Source organism: Puma concolor, chromosome B3 (assembly GCF_028749965.1).
Source record: "Puma concolor isolate L17-30 chromosome B3, mPumCon1.1.hap2, whole genome shotgun sequence".
Taxonomy (NCBI): domain Eukaryota; kingdom Metazoa; phylum Chordata; class Mammalia; order Carnivora; family Felidae; genus Puma; species Puma concolor.
This window is the reverse complement of record NC_141672.1, coordinates 3977635-3997078: the sequence shown is the minus strand read 5'-3', so window position 1 is coordinate 3997078 and position 19444 is coordinate 3977635. Positions and strand designations below refer to the sequence as shown.

At 61.3% G+C, this 19444-nt stretch overlaps 2 protein-coding genes across 5 annotated transcripts in view; one reads left to right on the top strand and one right to left on the bottom strand.

Moving 5' to 3' along the window:
* TECPR2 (tectonin beta-propeller repeat containing 2) overlaps positions 1 to 10611 on the top strand; it is a 107419-nt gene extending 96808 nt beyond the window's left edge. For both annotated transcript variants that reach the window (XM_025918881.2, XM_086708762.1), the window contains 3 exons: positions 7794 to 7935; positions 8345 to 8494; positions 8820 to 10611. In XM_025918881.2, the coding sequence (XP_025774666.1) occupies positions 7794 to 7935; positions 8345 to 8494; positions 8820 to 8974 (447 nt within the window). In that variant the 3' untranslated portion in view covers positions 8975 to 10611. The remainder of the gene's footprint in view (positions 1 to 7793; positions 7936 to 8344; positions 8495 to 8819) is intronic.
* A 1760-nt stretch (positions 10612 to 12371) lies between these two features.
* ANKRD9 (ankyrin repeat domain 9) lies at positions 12372 to 19327 on the bottom strand. 3 transcript variants are annotated; one of them, XR_015252001.1, is made up of 4 exons: positions 19078 to 19325; positions 17988 to 18059; positions 15356 to 17526; positions 12372 to 13052 (listed from the first exon to the last, which is right to left on the bottom strand). XR_015252001.1 is itself a non-coding variant. In XM_086708767.1 (3 exons), exon 3 carries the CDS (start codon positions 17459 to 17461, stop codon positions 16499 to 16501), a length of 963 nt encoding a protein of 320 aa, XP_086564893.1. In that variant the 5' UTR covers positions 17462 to 17520; positions 17988 to 18059; positions 19078 to 19327; the 3' UTR covers positions 12372 to 16498. The 3 variants fall into 3 exon arrangements, 2 of the variants coding, with proteins under 2 accessions (XP_086564893.1, XP_086564892.1); XM_086708767.1 differs by having other exon boundaries at positions 12372 to 17520; positions 19078 to 19327; XM_086708766.1 differs by having other exon boundaries at positions 12372 to 17526.
* Between the last annotated feature and the right edge of the window lie 117 nt (positions 19328 to 19444).

The following is a 19444-nucleotide window of genomic DNA, read 5'->3' as shown; positions in this document are numbered from 1 at the left end:
ATCCCCTCTCCCTTCCCCTCCTGGAGGCTCAGCAGCCCTCTCCCCTGCCCTCTGCTTCCTCCTGTGCCTTCCAGGCCCTCTGTCACAGGCTTAGTCCTCTTCTCACTTCGTACCCCTTTGCAGTCTGGTTCTAGGGCCCCAGGCCACTCCCGGTCCCCCGCCAGGTCTCTGGGGACTGCTAATGACCTCACTCTGTATTCCTCCTGATCCCTGAGTCATGCTTAATACCAGTGCCCAGCCCTTCCTGCTGACCACTTCTTTATCATCCTGGCAGTTACAGAAGTTTCCCTGGAGCCCTCATCCCCACTCCCACCCCCACCCGGACTGGGCACCAGAAGGACTCAGTTACAGATGCTCCTGAGAGCACCTCAGTGATGTTCAGCCTTGGTTTTCAAGAAGCACCCCCCCCCCCCACCGCCCCAGGTGACGGCTGTTGGAGTCACAGCAGTGGCGGCCCTGGGGAAAGGCATCTTATATTGTGAACTGAGCCAAAAGCAGAACACAAAATAACATAAGCCAGATTTTTGTTTAAAATAAAGAGCTAGGGGCGCCTGGGTGGCTCAGTCGGTTGAGCGTCCAGCTTCAGCTTAGGTCATGATCTCGTGGTTTGTGAGTTCCAGCCCCACTTCGGGCTCCGTGCTTGACAGAGAGCCTGGAACCTGGAGCCTGCTTTGGATTCTGTGTCTCCCGCTCCCCTGCTCATGCTCTGTCTCTCTCTGTCTCTCAATAATAAATAAACGTTAAAACTTTTTTTAAATAGAGAGCTTTACATGGGGAAAAAAGCTAAAAATATATCAAAGTATTAACAATTAAGTGTCCTCAATCGCTTTTTACAAGTCCTTTTTACTTGTTTTCCGCCTCTCTCTAAGGAGCCTGTGGGAGGGTATGGCCTAGCGGTTGGGAGTTTGTTTTGTTCACTGGGTGGTGGCAGGGGCCCTGAGCAATGCCCGCTCTGTCCGAAAGCCTCCCGTGTGCTCGGTTTTGTCCATTCACGGGCGCGGGCTCACTTAGTCCCGGATTTTGCGGTGCCGACCGGAAGGTGCTGTGAGTCCCTCTCATGGCGACGCAGCCAGTGAACCCGAGGGCCCAGGCTCAGCCAGAAGCCTCGAGAGGAAGGCCCAAGAGGCACGCACTCCAGCCACCCGGGTGTGGGCGCCCCGCTTTCATCAGTGCTTTTCAAAGAAATGAACAGTATAAGTCTTAGAGACGAAAAGCACAGCATAGGGAGTATAGTCGACAATGTTGTAATCGTGCTGTTTGGTGACAGATGGTGACTGTACTTGGCGTCGGGAGCGCTGGGGGGTGTATGGAGTTGTTGAATCAGTATGCTGTGCACCTGAAACTAATGTGACATTGTCAGTATGTTAATTATACTTCAATTTAAAAAGATTGAAACAGTCAGCAAACGAACAAACCTGGGGCCCCTGGGTGGCTCAGGTGGTTAAGCAACTTCAGCTCAGGTCATGATCTCACGGTTCTTGAGTTCCAGCCCTGCATCGGGCTCTGTGCTGACGGCTCAGAGCCTGGAGCCTGCTTTGGATTCTGTGTCTCCTTCTCTCTGCCCTTCCCCCACTCATTCTCTCTCTCTCTCTCTCTCTCTCTCTCTCTCTCTCTCTCTCTCTCTCCCCCCCAAAAATAAATATTTAAAAATTAAAAAAAAAAAAAGAATAAACCCAAAGGTAACAATTACTTAAAAAAAAAAAACAAAACTGAGCCCATAAAGTAAATCCAGCAAAGGTCCAGGGAGCCTGCTGAAGTGGGTGACGAGGCGAGACGCCGTGGGCCAGCCGCCTGGGACCGGGCTACGGCTCATTGGGCGGGAAGACACGGGAGCCCCAGCTCCCGGGACCCTGCACTGGTTCCCACTGGGAACTACCTGTCCGAAACCATCTCCCCCAGAGAGAGTGAAGTCATTTTCTTTCGTCCCAGGGATGTGCGCTGGCTGTGGCACTAGCACGCGTCCTGCTTGTCCTGCTTGTCCGTGCGGCCCTCGCAGGCGCTCGCGCTCAGCGGCCCACGGGCCGTCCCCCCATCCCGCCAGCGTCTCAAGCCTTTGCTTTCCTCTCTGGGAAAGGGCCGTTGGCTTCTTTCACTCGAGGCCTCTCCCTGTCTTCTGTCTCTGACTCAGCAGCCGCATGTGTTCATGTTTATGTTTATCAACGCACGGTGGCCCCGCTCCTGCTCTGACGGGGTCCAGATAAGCGGAGCGGCCCCGTCCCAGCATGACACGGCCCATCCTCCAGCAGACTCTGTGGCCTGTGCCTTCCAGGCCTGCTCTGAGGCCCCCACCACCGTCCCTGGGCCTGGCCATCTCTCACCCGGGTTCCAGGTCAGCCAGGGTCACCTCATGTTACTCCCGTTTTCCGAACTTTCTAGTGGCTTCTCACCTCACTCAGCACAAAGTCTACTTCCTCCCTCAGCCCGTGGCCCTGACGCCCTCTGACCTCTTCCTGCTCCGTCCCTGGACTCCAGCCACCTCACCTCCTGCTCCCCTCCAGGCTCTGCGTTTGCTGGGCCTGCCTGGCCTGCGTTTCCGGGGTGACCAGCTCAGGGAACCTTCCTGGTCACCCACCCCTCACGCCCCAGGGCTCTCCTCGCCACCCCCTCTGTTACTGCATTGGTGAGTTATGCCTTGCCCAGCCCTCCTAGTAAAATGGAAGCTCCTGGGGCCAGGGGTGTGTAATTTGTCTGCACTTGAGGTTTCCCTAGTGCCTAACACAGGGCCCGGTGCACTGAAGGTGCTGTTTTTGGAACAAATGACTGTGTGGCCCCAGATGGAGGTGTGCAGGAGACAGCTGATCCGAGACCTCAGGCAGCATGAGCATCCGGCGGGGGTGGCGGGGTGTTCCGTGGGACCCAGTGTGGGAAATGCTGCAGGATGGTTGACTTCACAGGGTATGTGCATAGGGATGGGTTGCCCTTCCTCTTTCAATGTGCAGTTCCCAGCATCCGTGTGTGCTTTATTCTGCCCCCTTACGCTCCTCTGCCCTTGAGAACTGGCCTACGTCCCTCCCTCTCCCCATGGCCTCCCTGGGCTGCCCTGTGGGAAGGCCTCCAGCTTCGGGGGGTGGGGGAGGGCCAGCTGGGGAGTGCCATTACCTTTTTCACATGCAGCTTCCGAGCCACCCGCTCCATGGGAGGTTCAAGTCCCGTGTGGGGTCTGCAGAGCAGGGAGGGTGGTGACTGGGTAGACACTCAGACTCGTGTTCTGCTTCCAGATCTGGGTGTGGTTACCCGGCTGTGCTCAGATTATGAAAACCCATCGAGCTACACACTTAGGATTTGTGTGCTTTTTTGGGTGCGCGTGGTCCTTCGATAAAAAGTTGTCCCTTTATTGGATGAGAGCAAGCCAAGAGCTTGGCTCGGATGGCGTTTCAGCGGCAGGCAGGGAGCGGTGTGCACCTTCAGGCAGGTGGACGTCACCAGGCCGGGCTGTGAGGCTCAGGGCTTGCCGGGTGAAGAAGGGTGTGCGGAGGGAGAGCGGGCGGGAAGGGGCTGATGACGGGGCGCAGAGGGGTGCGGACTCAGGCTGAGCCTGGGCCACGAGGGGAACCCCCAGTGCATTCTGTGGGAGAAATGCAGGAAGGCCGGTGGGCCCGCAGGACCCCAGAAGGATGGACAGGGTGGGTGCAGGCGGAGAGGGAGAGCTGTCGACGGCCAGGCCCTGGAGCAGGGGGAGCTGAGGGCCCCCCAAAGACGTGTGAGAGATCGCAGAGCCCGAGTCGGAGGGAGAGACATGCAAAGCCTGGCCTTCGCATGGCCTTTCTCCTTGTCCTCGCCCTCCTGCCTCTTTCCCGGGGGCCTCTCCACCCACCCTCTCTTGTTCTTTCCCCGTCGTGACACCCCGCTTCTTTCTTCCCTGTTCCCTGGCCCATCACAGCCTTCTCTGTCTTCCGTTCTGCTTGTCCACAGACACCACCCCAAAAGTTAGGGGCTTTTAACAGTCGTTTATTATTGTTACGCCTCAGAAGCAGGCGGTCTGCGGGGACGGCTCCTCTGGGCTCCCCCAGGGCTGGGCCTGGGGGGCGCGTGCTCGCGTCCGCCTCTGTGCGGCCTCTGCATAGCCCGCTTCTCACGCCGCAGGGCCCTTGTGGGAAGAGCCACTAGGTCACTGCTCCCGGACCCCAGGTTCAGACCTGCCATCAAGTTGCTTCTGCCATGTCTTATTGGTTAAAGAAGTCACAGGCCAGATTCCAGGAGAGGGGACAGACCCTGTGTCTCAGTGGGGCCACGACTCGGGACGTGGGTGGGACTGTGTGCGGTGCCTCTACAAGTGCTATGAGGACACAGTCCTGTTCCCTCCGCTTGGCCCCTGCCTCTCCCTCCCCTCCCTGGAGTGCCTTCGTTCTCCATGGAATGGGGGCGGGATGGGGCTTGGCCTAGAGCAACACTTCCCAAAGGGAAGCCCAGATCATGGGATGGAAATAGATGTTGTAGGTAAAAGGGGGTTTCATGGCAAAACCAATGTGGATCCAACCACGCTGAGCAGACAGGTGTCTGTGCTGCCCGGGGGGTGGGGGTAACCTGGTATAAATGCCCAAGCACACTGGACTCTCGCACACACAGCACTTGCAGAGCCTGGAGCAGGGCAGGCCTGGGCACGCTCTGTGGCATTGTGTGTGGTCCCAGGGGTCCAGCCCCAGCCCACAGCCCCGCTGGCCCCTCCCGGCTTTCCAGTGGGCACGGGAAATGGGGGGGGGGGGTCCCTCTCAGCTCACCTGTGCATCTCGGGCTTGGCGTTTGGAGGTGACTCGGGGTTTTACGTAGCTCTCGTATTTATGCTGGTGACTGTTGTCTGGGGTTGTGCCTGCCCAGCGACATCTCGGCCACCTGGACTGCTGCAGGGACCGGTCTGGTTAGCACAGTCACTAAAAGCTTGTAGAGTAAATTGCACAAACCACCCTCCCCACCGCCACCCCCCACACACTCCCCCCCTCCCCCCGAGCCTCACATGCTGGCCCCTTGCCCCTCAGCTTCTGTGTGACCTTCAGGCTACCTCCTTACCTGGCCATCCCAGTCATGGGGCCACCTCCCCCGTCACAGTGCTCCTCTTACTTTTTCTTTTCTTTTTTTTTTTTAAGAGGGAAAGTTAAAAAACATTTTTTTTTTAACGTTTATTTTTGAGAGAGAGAGACAGAGCGCAAGCTGGGGAGGGGCAGACAGAGAAGGAAACAGAATCTGAAGCCGACTCCGGGCTCCGAGCTGTCAGCACAGAGCCCGACTCGGGGCTCAAACTCATGAACCATGAGATCAGACCTGAGCTGATGTCACATGCTTAACTGGCTGAGCCACCCAGGCACCTCTGTGCCTTCTACTTCTTGATAGCACCTGTCCTTATCTGAAACTAGCCTCCAGAGCCTTTTATGTTTCCTGCCTGATTCCCTTCCCCTGCACAGTCAGCCCAGTCTGCCCTGCTACCCGAGATTCCCCAGGCCCGTGTCCTCAGGCCTGACGAGCTGAGCCAGTGTTCCCTCGCATGCGGCCGAAGAGGGAGCCCTTTGCTAATAGGAGTCTTACGACTAATGCCCGTTCTCCCTGGAACGCTCCCAGTGGACAGATGGCCCCTGGTGCAAGGCTGGAGCGTGTGGTTTTTCGTGCGCCTTTGGGCTCCATGTGAGAGAGTCCGGAGTGGCCAGACTCGGGTCCCGATTGAGGGGAGGTGGGAGGTTCCCCGTCTCTCGAAGCGCGCCCACAGCAGCTACAGGACCTCCAATTCTCCAAGCCCTGGGTGTTCTCCCGGGGGCCCAGCAGCAGGCAGGGCAGGTGCCAGGGCTCCCGGTGGCGGGTGGCTCTCTGGAGAGTGGCTGCTGTGCCCCCCTCTTTGCCGTCCTCCGCGTGTCCCTGGCCTCCCAGGAGCTGAGCCACTGGGGACCTGGTGCCCCTGCGTCTTTGGGCGGTGTTTCATCCATTCCTTAATCCAGGGGTTAGGAAGTTCCTGCCCAGAGCTGCAGGAGCCGAGAAGTACGGCAGGGTGGTGAGTGATGGCAGAGGCCCGGAGCCCCCCGACCACCTCGATGGGGCAAGGGGAACGAGGCGAGCCCCCTCTGCCCACATGCCCCGAGGGCGCCTGCCGGCTGGATTGGCAGCTATGTGATGTCAGCGTGACAGCGGGAAGCCCACCGTGTGGGTGAGGCTTGGGCGTGAGGCATAGTGGGGTCACCACAGCCAGGAGGGGGGAAGCACAAAGCAGAAGACGCTGTGAGTGTCCCCTGGATCAGTGATTCGGTTCCAGTCGAGGCTGACCAGGAAGGCAGGCTTAAGACCAAGGGAGAGAGCAGGGACCACCAAGAGGTCCAGGAAAATGCGCAGTGTCGGGTCGGTAGGGGGACAACAGCCAGACCCTAGGGTTTGGTCCTCACCAGTGATCAGAGGCTGGGACCCTACAGACAGCTGTGTCCTCACAGGCAGAGAGGCATCTAGCTGAGGGGTGGGCAGCCCCGGGACGAACCAGAGCAGATCAGTGGGTGGCAAACAGGACGCTGAGGGTGCTTACTCTTGTCCCATGAAAAGTGGACAAGGGACCAGGCGATGTGGCATGTGGACACAGGTTGACCGAGGGGTAGGGCAGGCCGGCATCGTGTCCACTCGGACGAGAAACCAGCTAGGCCAGGAACGTCACTGCCTGAGGGGACACATCAGAGGACAGCTGGCGCCAAGAGGAGCCCTCCTGTCGCTCGTCAGGACCCAGGGCTGTGCCTGGACCAGGCCAGGTGGGTGGCTCTGGATGGGCCCTTAGCAGGCATGGGGCTTACAGAAGAGACAGCAGGGATTAAATGATGGCCTGTTCTCAGCTGACACTGGTCATGAGGCCACCGAGGGCCGGGCCTGTGCCGGCTCTCGACCCAGTGTCTAGTGTGACCTTAAGAGAGCCTGACGAGAAGGGTCTCATCTTCCCACGTCAGAGCGGCAGGGATGAGGGGACAGGGTCACTGGCCTTGCCTGCCAGTCCCCATTTCCTGGAACGCTCACAGCAGCTGTGTCACCGTCAGCCTCGCCCTCCTCGTGTCCCGTCCGGACAAAAAGCAGAGCGGAAGCAAGGGCTCAGAGGGAGTGGGGAGACCTCGCCCCTCCCCAGGTCACCCACCCCTGGATGGAGCTCCTGGGGCCCATCCTGGGGCCTCCTCCCCACACACCTCTGTCGTGCCCACGGGAGCAATGGCGTATTTTGGTGTTCTTGTTTCTATAATTTTTTTAATTAAACTTTTTACCTTGAAAAATCTTCAGGCCAAGAGAAGCCCTGCAGGCATATTTCAATAAAGTCCCATAGACCCTTCAGTCCAGATTCAGCCACCGTGAGCACTTTGCCACGGTCGCCTCACCTCTGAGCACGAAGCTGTGCGGTGTGCCCGAGCGCGCATCCTTGGAGGGCCCTCGCAGGCCCGGATCCTTCAGCACGCGTTTCCCCAGAGCTGGCCTTCCTTCCCCCGCGTCACCTGCCGTCGGACAGGGATGTGGACGGGGGCGACACGGTGCTCTTCTGTTGCCACCGTCCCAGCCCAGGTCCCCGTGTGCGCTGCCTGCCGCCCTTCCTTCTCCTGCCTCTCTGTCCCTCGGGACCTGCTGTGCTGACAAGCTGGGGCTCCTGGTCGGGTGGGCGGTCCCTCGGCGTGGGTTCGCCTGCCGTGGCAGGGCTGGCGTCTCTCCCCGTGAGGCCGTGCTCGGAGGCAGGACGGGGTCCGCTCGGCTTCCCCCGCACCTCCTGCACGTGTCAGGCTCCAAACCTCCCGGCCCGGCTCCAAAAATAACACGTCCTGCCGCCTCCTTCCCTGAGGAAAGCCCCTTCCTGCCTGCAGCCTGCTGGGGTCACGCTGGTGAGCCTGCACTCCAGCCCCAATGACCAGATGCTGTGGGCACTCGACAGCAGGTGGAACGTCCACGTCCGGGTGGGGATCACCGAAGAGATGCCGGTGGGGACCGACTGGGAGCACGTGCCAGGTAGAGACGAGGCAGGGGGGTCCCAGGTGTCCCCTCACACAGGCCCCTGGTCCGTCCGGCAGGCTGTCCCCCACGCAGCAACTTTGTCTCCTCTCCGCTGCTGTGCTGAGGCAGGTGACCGGCGAGCCACTAGCGGAACATTCCTTGTTTGAGGGACCCAGCCAGCCCCCCTCACCGCGGAGTCCTCTCCGGGAGGATCGTTTCCGCCCGGCCTGGACCCTTCTGTCCTGTGGCCCCGGGCTCCCAGCAGCTTCGCGGGCTCAGCCGGTGGGGCTGCTCTCCCTCGGCAGGCGCCGGGCACGGTCACCGCGGGGCCGCCCAGTGGGGGGAGGGAGCAGCCCCGTGGGAGGGGGCGGTCTGTCCTGTCACAGCAGGGATGCGGACAGATGGACACGCTGTTGGCCTGCAGGGCTGCAAGCCTGCCAGCTGGCCCTGAGCACCAGGACCGTGTGGGCCCGCTGCCCCAACGGCGATCTCGCCCGGCGGTACGGCGTCACCGACAAAAACCCTGCCGGAGACTACTGGAAGAAGATTCCCGGAAACGTGACGTGTTTCACAGGCAGGTGCCAGGGCTCCGCGGGGCTCGGGGCTGCGCGGCTCTCCCTGGGTCCGAGGCTCCCGCGGGCAGTGTCAGCAGGGGCTCCACCAGAGGCTGCCCCCGCCGGGCTCGCTCTCCAGAGAGCCGGGGGTCACACCAGAGGGAGGGCGCCTGGCACCTGGCTGGCCGGAGTCTCCCAGGAGGAGCACAGGGTGCTGGGCCGCCCGCTTTCGAGCTGAGGAAACCGAGGCACGGGTCGGGATGGCGGAGCGGCCCCTTCTCCGCGTGTGTCCCCCACCCGGGCCCGCTGACCGACGAGCGTGTGGCCGGCTCTCGTCCCCTGCAGTGACCTCGTCAGACGAGCTGTGGGCAGTCGGCCCCCCAGGCTACCTCCTCCAGCGGCTGACCAAGACCTTCAGCCACTCTCACGGCGCCCACGGCGGCCACGCCCCCACCCCCCACCCCCCCGAGGACCTGGAGGACGAGTGGGAGGTCATCTGAAGCAGCGGGGGCAGGGCCGCTCAGGAGGGAGGAAGCCGGCACGCGCAGCGGACGCGGTGCGGTGGTGGCGCTCGCTCTCGGCCAGCCAGGTGGGGCCGGGTCGGACGGCCCACGCTTGCTCTCGTCCGTGTTTCTTTCCGTCTTGTTCCAGAACCCACGGCCTCAGCCGAGCGGCCCGGAGCCGTGGCCAGAGCGGCAGCGCCTCTGAGCTCTTGCTCTGTCGTCCTCCGGCCGCTCCGGGCCCAGTGCGGGGACGGCCGCGTGGGTAACCCCCGGCGAAACGGAGCCGGAGGTCGGCACTCTCTGACCGCGGGGGGGGGGGGGGGGGGGGGGGGGTGGCCTGGCGACCGCTTCGTTGCCACCACGGGGACGCGGGCTCCGGCACACGCTCCGCGCCGGACGCCCCGCTTGGGGAACCGCGGCCGCCTCTGAGAGGCGGGGTGCTGGGCTGTGCCCGGATGCGGCACGCGCACGCCGCCCACGCCCTCCCGGCCGCCTCCTGGAGAACGCGCTTCAGCCCAAACAGTAAAGGCCGGTGGACAAGACGGGGTGGGAGAGCTGCGCGTGTTTCCAAGGCAGCGGAGGCCCAGGTAGGGGCGGCCGGACGTGGGGGAGCCCAGCCACGTTAGTAACCGAGAAACGTCTCTAGACTAGTATTTAACTAATGCTGCTGGCGGGTATCGTAAAGACCAGAAGCATCCTCACGGGATGAGTCTACTAATTATTGCCTTTTTCGTTCGTTGTATTACAAACCTGCATAAGATACCTCATTTGAGATCAACTCTGACAAATTTAGAGGAGAAACGTCTTTTCTGAAACCACTGGAAGGGCCCTTCGTTCCTTTGCGTGGTTTGCCTGAGCCCGCGCTGTCCCCAGCTGCAGCGTCACAGAGAGCGGGCGTCCCCCTCCGCGTGTCCTCAACGCGCAGGGCCGTCACGGGACCCGCCGGCCGGCCCCGAGAGGCGGGCATCGGGTTGATCACCCCGGAAGGTTCAAACTGGGCCCACCGTGGCCGCGCCGGCCGTCGGTCCGTGGGCTCCGCCTGCAGGGCCCCCCTCTGCTCGCCGGCCGCTGGGCCACGGGGCTTGGGGCCCGGCCGTGCGCCCCGCCCCGAGCCCCACCCCCACCCCCTCCCAGACCCAGCTCGGGAGCAGGCCTCCAGCCTCGCTGCTGTTTTTAGCTTGCCTTTGGCCCAGGGCCCAGTTACTCGATGCCTGTTTTCTACTAAGCAAGTGTGTCCGGGAGCCCCAGGCCACAGGTGAAGAGCGATAAAATACGTTCCCTGACAGGACCAGCCAGCCGCGAAGATGGAGGCGTTCCAGGTCTAAACGAGGGCAGGATGCTGAAATCCCAGATCCCACTTCACTTTTATAGACCCCTTATTTTAAACGGAAAGGTTGGGGGACGGCAGAGGCCGGCCCAGGCTGGCTGCGGCTCCTGTGTGTCTGTTGTGCCTTGTCCGGCTCCTCTCAGATGGCAGAGCTCTCCTAAGCCCACGGGACTTTAGTGCAATTAAACCCGAGTCTAGTTTGATACTTTGAAACTACTTTTAGCTTCAGTGCTTTGTACGGTTTTCCTTTCCGGTTTAAATTTTAGTTGTGCTTTGAGACAGTGCAATAAACTAGACTTTTTCCAAATGTGGTCGAGTCTGGTGTTTGAGCCGTGAGAAGGGACCCCTGGCGGGCACTCGCGGGGGTGACCCGCCCACGGGTGCCGGAAGCCTCTGCAGACAGCGTTCGCCAGCCCAGCCCCCCTGCCAGGAGAGCGTGGCGGATGCCATCGCGTGGCCTGCTTGGTGTGCAAATGCGCACCAGGTTCCCCGGGGCGGCCGTCCTGACCGAACCGTCGCTCCAGAGGTAGACGTACCCCCGGCAGCCCCTGGGAAGGACACCCTCAGGGGAGGCGGAGCGCGGGGCTGTCTCCGCACGGAGGCCCGCTGAGGCCGGGCTGCTGTGGGCAGGCTCTGGAGGGGCTCCCGAGCCTCCATCCAAGAAACAATAGCAAATAGCCGCAGTGCGCTGCCGGGAGCCCACACGTGGGAAGAGAGCACGTTCGTAACGGCAGCAGGACACATCGTGTGCCAGGAAAGACCTGAACAGGAAATGTCGGACTCGTGTCCGGGAATGTCACGCTTCACGGATGTCAAACAAAGCTTGAATGAAGGAAGACAGGCCGACCCTCCCGATGGAAGACTAAGTACATCGTGCAAAGACAGGAGTCCTCTCCAAAGGAACTGGTGGGCTTAAGTCAGGCTGCCAGAACCCTCCCTGGCGTGTTCTGCTGGAGGGAGGCAGGGAAGAAGTCCCAGAACAGTGTCTGTGCCCACAAGGGTCCCCGACTGCCAGATGTGCGCCCGGGGCCCCTGAGCCGCTTCGTGTCCCACCAGAGCCCCCTGAGAGAGATACCGTCAGTCTCAGGGACACTCGGGTTCCTTGACTTGCTGGAGGTCACACAGGGGCCACTGGGATCGGAGCCCAGCTCTGTGGAACCCCAGACCAGTGCTGCATGAGGCCGCCTCACTGTCGGGGGAAGAAATAGGTGGGGGCTGTCAAGAGCGATGACAGCAGCGGGCGGTGTAAGCGTGGCGTGGGAGGGCAGGCCAGGGACACAGCTGCTCAGGCCCGCCAGGAGTTGGCACGGTGGGGGCACGTCGTAGAAGAGGGGACAGGCGGGTGCGGTCACCGCTGATGTGGACCACTGCCTCGTTATCTGGACAAAATAGCCATTAAATGGATTAAAGAAAAAGCTAGGGGGAAAACAGTATCCGATTTCTGGATGGCAAAGGCTTTCTAGACTCCAAAGTGATGGGAAAAGCCACAGAGGAGAAGTAAGTATACAGATTTGATTTCCTCAAAATATTAAAATGTGATAAATTTAAAACCCCACAAAAGATTAAAAGGGGAGACAATTGTGGCATCAGACGATGACGATGTACCTTAAACACTCGTACACGCCAGTCGGAGGACCTATGGCTCTCGTACGGACCCAGATGAAAGCGTGTCGCTTAGCTTAACCCCTGGCACCCAGGCGGGGCGCACGCGGAGCAATCTTCAAACTTGCAAACCCACAAACTCCACTTCCGGAATCCTGTCCTCGGGACCAAATCCTAAACTGGGGGGAAGTGTATAACACAGGCCATTTTATCATTGCGTGATGCGAACCGCTGACCTCCAGGGGCAGCTTCCAGGGCGGCCTCCTGTGTGGCTGTTAGAGGCACGTGTCCTGGAGGAAACGGGCCAGGGCTTGGCCACATCGATGCCACAGGTCTTCCGCGTGTAATAACGTGGTGTTGCAGATACACAGGGGGAGAGAGAGAGAAGGGAGCGGGAAATAATACAATGCACAGGTATTCGCACCCTTCTAACCTTTGGTGGGTTTGTATCTTTTGAGTTTCAAGCCATGTAAATGTATTATTTATTTCAAAATAAATAAAATTCACATTTTAAAAAGTGCCAACATTAACTCCTTATGCTGTCAACACTAGCTGAATCAAATATCACCAAGTAAACACCAAAGGCTCCTGAGAAGTCATTTACAAAGCATTTTACAATATAGGAAAGTGCTTAGACTACAGTTAAGTTTAAAAGTACTTATTTAAGCGATCTGATGTCATGTATGTAAAAAATATGCATAGAAAATAATTTTAATATATTTATATACATGCATAGAAAAAACTGGAAGAAAATACACCCACATGCTCGTAGTGGTTGGTCGGTGGGCTGGTGGCAGGCAGCTGGCCCCCTTTTTTGGCAGCCAGACAATGGAGGGCGAGCAGGACAATGTTTCCGTGAGGAAACCCTGCCAGGCCCTGCCCTGGATTTCTCTGCAGTCCCAGTGCTCTGCCTCCGGTGTGAATTCTATAAGCAGAAATTCTTTTTAAAAATCACTTAAGACAGAAATCTCGGTCTTCACCTCTGTCCTGATCAAGGTGGTGGTTACAGGTGTAGACATCTGTCAGAACTCCTCAGACTATACATTTAAAGTCTGTGCGTCTCAGGGCACCTGGCTGGCTCGGCGGGAAGAGCATGAGACTCTGATCTCGAGGTCGTGAGTTCAAGCCCCACATTGGGCGTAGAGCCTACTTAAAAAGAAAAAAAGAAAAAGAAAAGGCCTCTTTTCATCTTTAAGAAAAAATAAACTCTGTGTATCTATCGTCTGTCAGTCATGCTCCATTTAAAAATGTAGCAGGACAAGGGGATCCTGGGAGGCTGTCAGTTAAGCGTCCGACTTCAGCTCAGGTCATGATCTCGCAGTTTGTGAGTTCGAGCCCCACATTGGGCTCCTCGCTGACAGTGTGAGGTCTGCTTGGGATTCTCTCTCCCTCTCTCTCTAAATAAACTTAAAAAAAAAAAAAAAGTGGGAAGCTCTTTCCTTTAAAAAGGAAAAGAAAAGAAAAGGTAGCAGGACACAACCACAGTGGGGCCAGGGCGGGAACAGGTGCAAACACTGCATGTGGCCGTCCCTGACCACGAGGGTTTCCTTTCTTCCCGGCTCCCCGGGAAGCATCCCTGTTCTGAACAGGACCGGCGGGAATTCAGGAAACTCTTCCCAGTACAGTAGCTGACAGTTGGTGAGGCATGGAGAGGAAGGGACACCAGAGTAATCTGCATCGAGGTAATACTAGGATGGAGTCCGCATGTGGCGTGGCCCTGGCGTGGAGTCACATCCCCACAGCCAGAGGAGGGGCAGAGCAAGGCCCTCAATGCCCTCACAGCCGCCTCCCCCAGGCCACCCCGACAGCAGGGCGGTCCCACGGTGTGCCTTTCCAGTTCGTGGCCCAGCCTCCTCTGTCCTCCCTGGCAGGCGTCTGGGGTAAAGATTCTGGCCCCTGTGCTCCACCAGATTGGGAGTCACTGGGCCGATGGGTGGGCATGGTCGGGGGCAGGACTGGCCACAGTCAAACCTCCTTAGACCGGAATGAGTGGGCCAAACGAACCAGTGTGCTTCACCCCAGAGAAAAGTGGACCTTGTTCTGGGCAGAGCAGTTGCTTCAGAGAAGCCATCAAGACAACATGCCAAGACCGAGCAGAGTCCCCGTCTGCCAAGGGACACCTGGGCGGGGCCTGACGGACTCTGGCCCTCCCCAGCGCTCGGTGCACATGGCCCCCACTGACCTGGCTGTCCTTGCTGGGGCTGGAGGGTCTCAGGGACTGATAAGCCCAACACTAGGGACTTCCTGCCCAGCCTCCTGCCCTCCCTCTGGCCAGCAGCGGCCACCAGATAGCCCTGAGGCTCTCCTTATCACCCTGCACCACCTCTCTGGGGCCTCTGCTCGGTGATGCCTGCCGTGCCCCGAGCCAGGCGTCCCCGGCGTCACAGGGGCAGCTGTGCCGGCAATCAGGCCCCACTGCTGCCACACGGCTGGGACACTGGCTGACCTCGACTCCCTCAGCCTTCCCTGCGGCTCCAAGCAGTGTGAACTCCATTACCCTCCCGGACCCCGTCCCACCCACCCACGGTAAGGACACCAAGGGCTAATGCCCTGGGATACCCTCCTCCTGCCATCTCAGCCCTCCAGGGCATAAGGGGCCTCCGGTGGGCCCCAAAGTCACCCCGCAAGTGATGGAAGGTCCCCACAGCTGCCGCTCAGTCCCACCAAGAGCTGCCTGCTGGTCACCTTCAAAGCAAACCACTCCCCGTGGGCCCCAGAACTTCCCCTGAACACGCGTGCTCAGGCTGGGCCCCCAGGCGGCAGGGCCCATGATGATCCCGCCACCCACTCCAGAACGAGCCCAGGTCGCGCCTCCTGCATGCCTGACAACGGGTTCTGTGGGGTGCCCCTTCCATGGCCTCCCGGGGAGTCCTGAGGCAAGGCAGCTCCCCCACCTCTGCCTCACCCCAGTCCTAGCCCAGGGACCTCAAAAGGGCAGCCGTAATATAGTGTGTAAGGCAAGAGGGGCCCAGGAGGGCTCAGCCCACAGAAGATGGAGCTGGGCCTGGGGAGACGGGGGAGAAGGCTGCAAACCTTTCCCTTTCAGGTGCCTAGGCCTTCTAGAAGCTGCTGGGGCATCCGGGCACCAAGAATCGCCCCAACGCCTCCACAGGCCCACCGCCCGGAAGCCACTGCAACCTGCTCCTCTGGGCCACCCTAGTCTCCACCGTCATGCACCCCCAAAGGCAGTGCACTCTCCCCCACAATGGCATCCCTGGTGGGAGGACCTGGGACCACCTAGAGCCAGGGGTTCCTGATGCCCCCGGTTCTGAGCTGGGAGAGATATTAGTAGCCACTGCCCCCAAGTGTCAACCTTCAGAGAAACTACTGAACTGACCCCCAGGACACACAGCAGGAAGGGAGGAGCCCTCACTCCCACCTGCCATCTAGGATCAGCCCCTGGGCTGTGCACCCCTCCCTTCTCCCCTCCTCCCCGCCATCCGGCAGACCTTTAGCCGTCTCCTCCTGGCAGGACATCGTGGCCCTCCAGCCCGAGCCACGCAACTTAAATTTCATAGCCCAGCGGAACTCCCCGGGGCCGAACGGCCTGGCCATCCTCCCTGGCCTCGAGGCTCCTTAGGGCACGGACCAGGCTTGTCCATCAGTCCATTTGTCCTGAAGGATGGCGGCACATCCGTTAACAATCTTCTTCAGAACCTTCCTACAGAAGCCAGCTCCATTAGCTGGGGCAAGAGCGCTTGCCCCACTGGGAGCCACAGCCACCCAGTCACCCTCTGGGGACTGGGCCAGGGGAACACCTGGGATCCCACACCAAGGGCCGGACCCAGGTCAGGCCCGGAGGAAGGCACATCTAACACCACCAGAAGACAGGGTGGAGGGAGGCGGGGGACAGGGGCCTGAGGCACCAGAGGCTTCCTGGCAGAGGAGAGGAAAGCAGGAGCGGGGGACTTGGTGCCTGCTACTCATCAGGGAAGACGGACAAGCCCAGGCCTGGATACGCCAGTTCTGGGGGGAGGTGTCACAAGGATATGCAAGGAGGGGACGCGGGAGAAGCGGGAGCACAGCCTGGATCACGCCTCCCCCGACGCCAGCAACAACAAGCCTTCCCATCCTCCTCTGCCCCACACAGGAGTTCGCAAGGCCCTATATGCCAACTGCACAGAGGACCTCTTTCCCAGAACCTCACAGGACCTGCTCTCTTGGCCTCTAGGCCCTCGCACATGCTGTCCCCAGCTCAGGCACGTCAGTCCACACCCACAGCCCCTGCCCAATTCCTGCTCAGCTCAGCTGTCATTCCCTCTGGGACACCTGGTCCTGGAGGCTCTACATCAACATGGAAAGCTTCAGGGGCTGGACAGTGAGCAGAGGGTAGGGCCTGGCTCTAGGAGTCACGTGACTCCTGTACCTTTGCAAAAAGGGAGGGAGGCGGGGAGCTGGGCTCAGCCGGACCCCAGAAACCCGCAGCCGGGGGCCCACCTGACCATCAAGGCCCAGCCTGCAGCGCGTGCAACATACGAAGCAGAGATTCTCCTATACAGAGATCAATATATGTAAAGTGCTGGGTACAACGCTCTGAAAAATAGTATTTCCAAAAATCCAACGAGCAGCCCCCCCCCACTCCCCGCCGAGGTCTAGCCCTTGCCCGTGAGGTCCAGCGGCTGCAGGAAGGGCGGCAGCGGCAGCTCGTCCAGGGCCTCGGGGAAGCGTCCAGGCGAGATGGCGGTGACCAGCACCTGCATGGCGCGCACGAAGAGCGAGGGCGGCGCCAGGCCCGCCAGCCACTGGAACTTGTCCTCGCCCAGCAGCCGCTGCCAGCGCGGCCGGTCGCCCAGCAGCTCCCGGCGGGCAGGGCCGGCGGCGCCCGCGGGCGTGTACAGCGCCAGCAGGTCGAGCAGCAGCAGGCGGCGCTGGCGCGGCTCCCCGGGCGCAGAGGCTGGCGCCCCGGCGGCGGCGGTGGCGGCATTGGGGGCCCCGGCGTCACGGCCCAGCTGGCGCAGCAGCAGCTCAAGAGGCGTAAGGCCGCCGCCGTCGCGCAGGCCGGGTGACGCGCCGTGGCCAAGCAGCAGGAAGAGGCACTCGGGGCGCGCCAGCTCGCAGGCCGCGTGCAGCGCCGTGCCACCACCCTCCACGCGGCTGCAGCCGCGCCGGTCGAGCACGCGCGCGCGCTCCTCGGGCGGGAAGTCGCGCACGGTGCGCAGGATGCGGCGCAGGATGCCCACGCGGTTGTAGCGCACGGCCAGCGCCACGTGCGGCCCGGGCGCCGCGCAGCAGCGGAAGCCGGCGCTGGGCGGCGCGAGCGCGCGCCGCGGGAACGTGGCCAGCAGGTAGTGCGCGTACGCCTGGTGGTCGTGCACGAGCGCGTAGAGCAGCGCCTCGGAGGGCGAGTAAGCGGCGGCGCGGCCGCGCTCGTCCCAGTGGAAGGCCTCGCTGGCGCGCATGTCCTCCAGCAGCCACACCGGCAGCAGGTCGCGGACGGCCTGGTAGAAGGCAAACGACGACTTGCGACACTGCTTCTGCGCCCGTGAGCGCGCCGCGCCTGCGCCCTCCGGCCCACCGTCCGCGCCGCCCCCGGGCCGCCGCGCGTCCCACGGCATGCTGGTGGCGGACGCCGGCCTCCCGGCCTCACGGCATGGGCCCGGCGGCAGCTGACCACCTGCACCTGCGGAGAGGGGATCGCGGTGAGGCTCCAAAGCTCGAGGTTGCCTGCTGCTTAGGAGGGGCCCTTCTCTGCTAGGTCCCAACCCACCTCCCACATCCTTGATCTAGATGCCTCTGCTCTCCCTCCCTTGAAGTGTCTTGTTCTCCGGCACCTCTGCTAGAGATGCCCTTCCATTCCCCCTACCCTCAGAGCCCCACCCGCCATCAAGACCACGCCGAAAACCCACCTCCCCACCTCTTTCAGCCCAGAGACCTGCTGACCTGGCTGACTAGGCTCACCAGGTGCATCCAACCCCAAACAGAAAAGACCAGGTTGGGGGGCAGGAAAGTTGGAGCCCACCTCTCCAGCTGAGCCAAGCTCCACCTAACCATGACCCTATCCTCTGACCCCTGACCACAGGTGGGAGCCCCTAGGGCCTCCCCCCGTCCCAGACAGGGACAGAGTTCTAGACCCAGACCTACCTGGTTCCTGCACTCTGATCACAGGACGTTGAGTATATATCACTCTCTTTCTCTGAGCCTCAACTTCCTCATCTGTAAAAAAGAGGGTGGGAGAAATGGAAGTTGTGAGCCCCAGCTGGGTGAGCTGGGGTGGAGCCTTCCACCCAAACATGATGTTTACTGGATATCATCAACCCTAGCTGCTGGGAGGAGGCCGCAACGAAATCAACCTAGAAACGGCTATGCACAACGCTTTACAGCAAATCCCCTCCAGGTCTGCAACTTCTCTTGATCTTCCCAACTACTAGATGAAGCAGGTACTGTCATTCTATTTTCCAGCAAGAGACAAGCTTGTCCAAGGTCAGTCAGCAAGTCATGGTACAGCCAAGCCTAGAACCAAGATTTCCTGCCTCCCATTTTGGGCTCATTCCAGAAATGGGGGGGGGGGGGGGGGGGGAGGAGCCCCCAACCCACAGGGAGCCCAGCTTGAGCCCTGCCTGACCTTGCCCGCTGAGCCCCCGGCCCCAAACTGAGCCCTGGTCTCTGACTCCTGACCCTGGTCCAAGCTCCCCACTGCTTTCTCTCAAGGGTAAGCTGTTGGTCACAAGGGGCCTGGGTCAGCGCACAGGCCGCGTCCACACACACTGGGTAACTAAGTTACAGAGACGAACACTCTGGGGAGTGGGCTACAGCCGCAGTGCTCTTTGGGGGGCACCATGCCCGAAACACACCCCCCAAGCCTGGGACTCTGCGTCCCAGGTGTATGTACCCCTGTGCGGATACCCGTGGGGCGCCAGGCGGGTTACGTAAAGTTGGGCCGCCCCACGTCACTGGGCAGCGAGTCACAGCCGCGGCTCCGTGAATGGGGGGGTTGGGCCACCGAAGGCAGGGCTGTACGCCCGGGGCCGCCCGCCAGCTCCTCCCCGTCCCCTCCCGGCGGCCGCGGGTCGCGGGGGTCGAGGCCAGGGTGTTTGCCGACCGGTGGCCAGAGCAGCGAGGGCTGCACCTGCGTGTGCATATGCCCAGGGGACACGAGGGGGCGGCGGCCAGGGAAGAGCACCCGGGGCTGGGGCTGCGCGCCGAGCGGGCCGGGGGTAGGCGGGGGACTCACCGTGGGGGACAGCAGGGCCTTGGGCCTGACGTCCCAGTCCCCGTCCCGCTGAGGGCCGAAGCGCGCGCTGTTACCCCGCGGGTAGGCGCGCAGGCAAAGGTCCCAAGACGGGCGGGCGAGAGGAAGCCGCCGCCGCCCGCGCCCGCCGCAGCCGCGGTCTAAGCCGCCGCGGCCGGATCGCTGGGCGGCGGCGCCGGCGGCGGGCGGGCGGCGGGCGGCGCAGTGCGGTCGGAGCCCGGTAGGACCGCGGGACCGTCCTCCGCAGCCATTGGCCCGCACTGCCGGCCCCCGCCGCCGCCCATTGGTCGCCACGCTGCACCATTGTTACGTCACCAGCCGGTGGGCGGGGCGCCCGGCCAGACCCGCG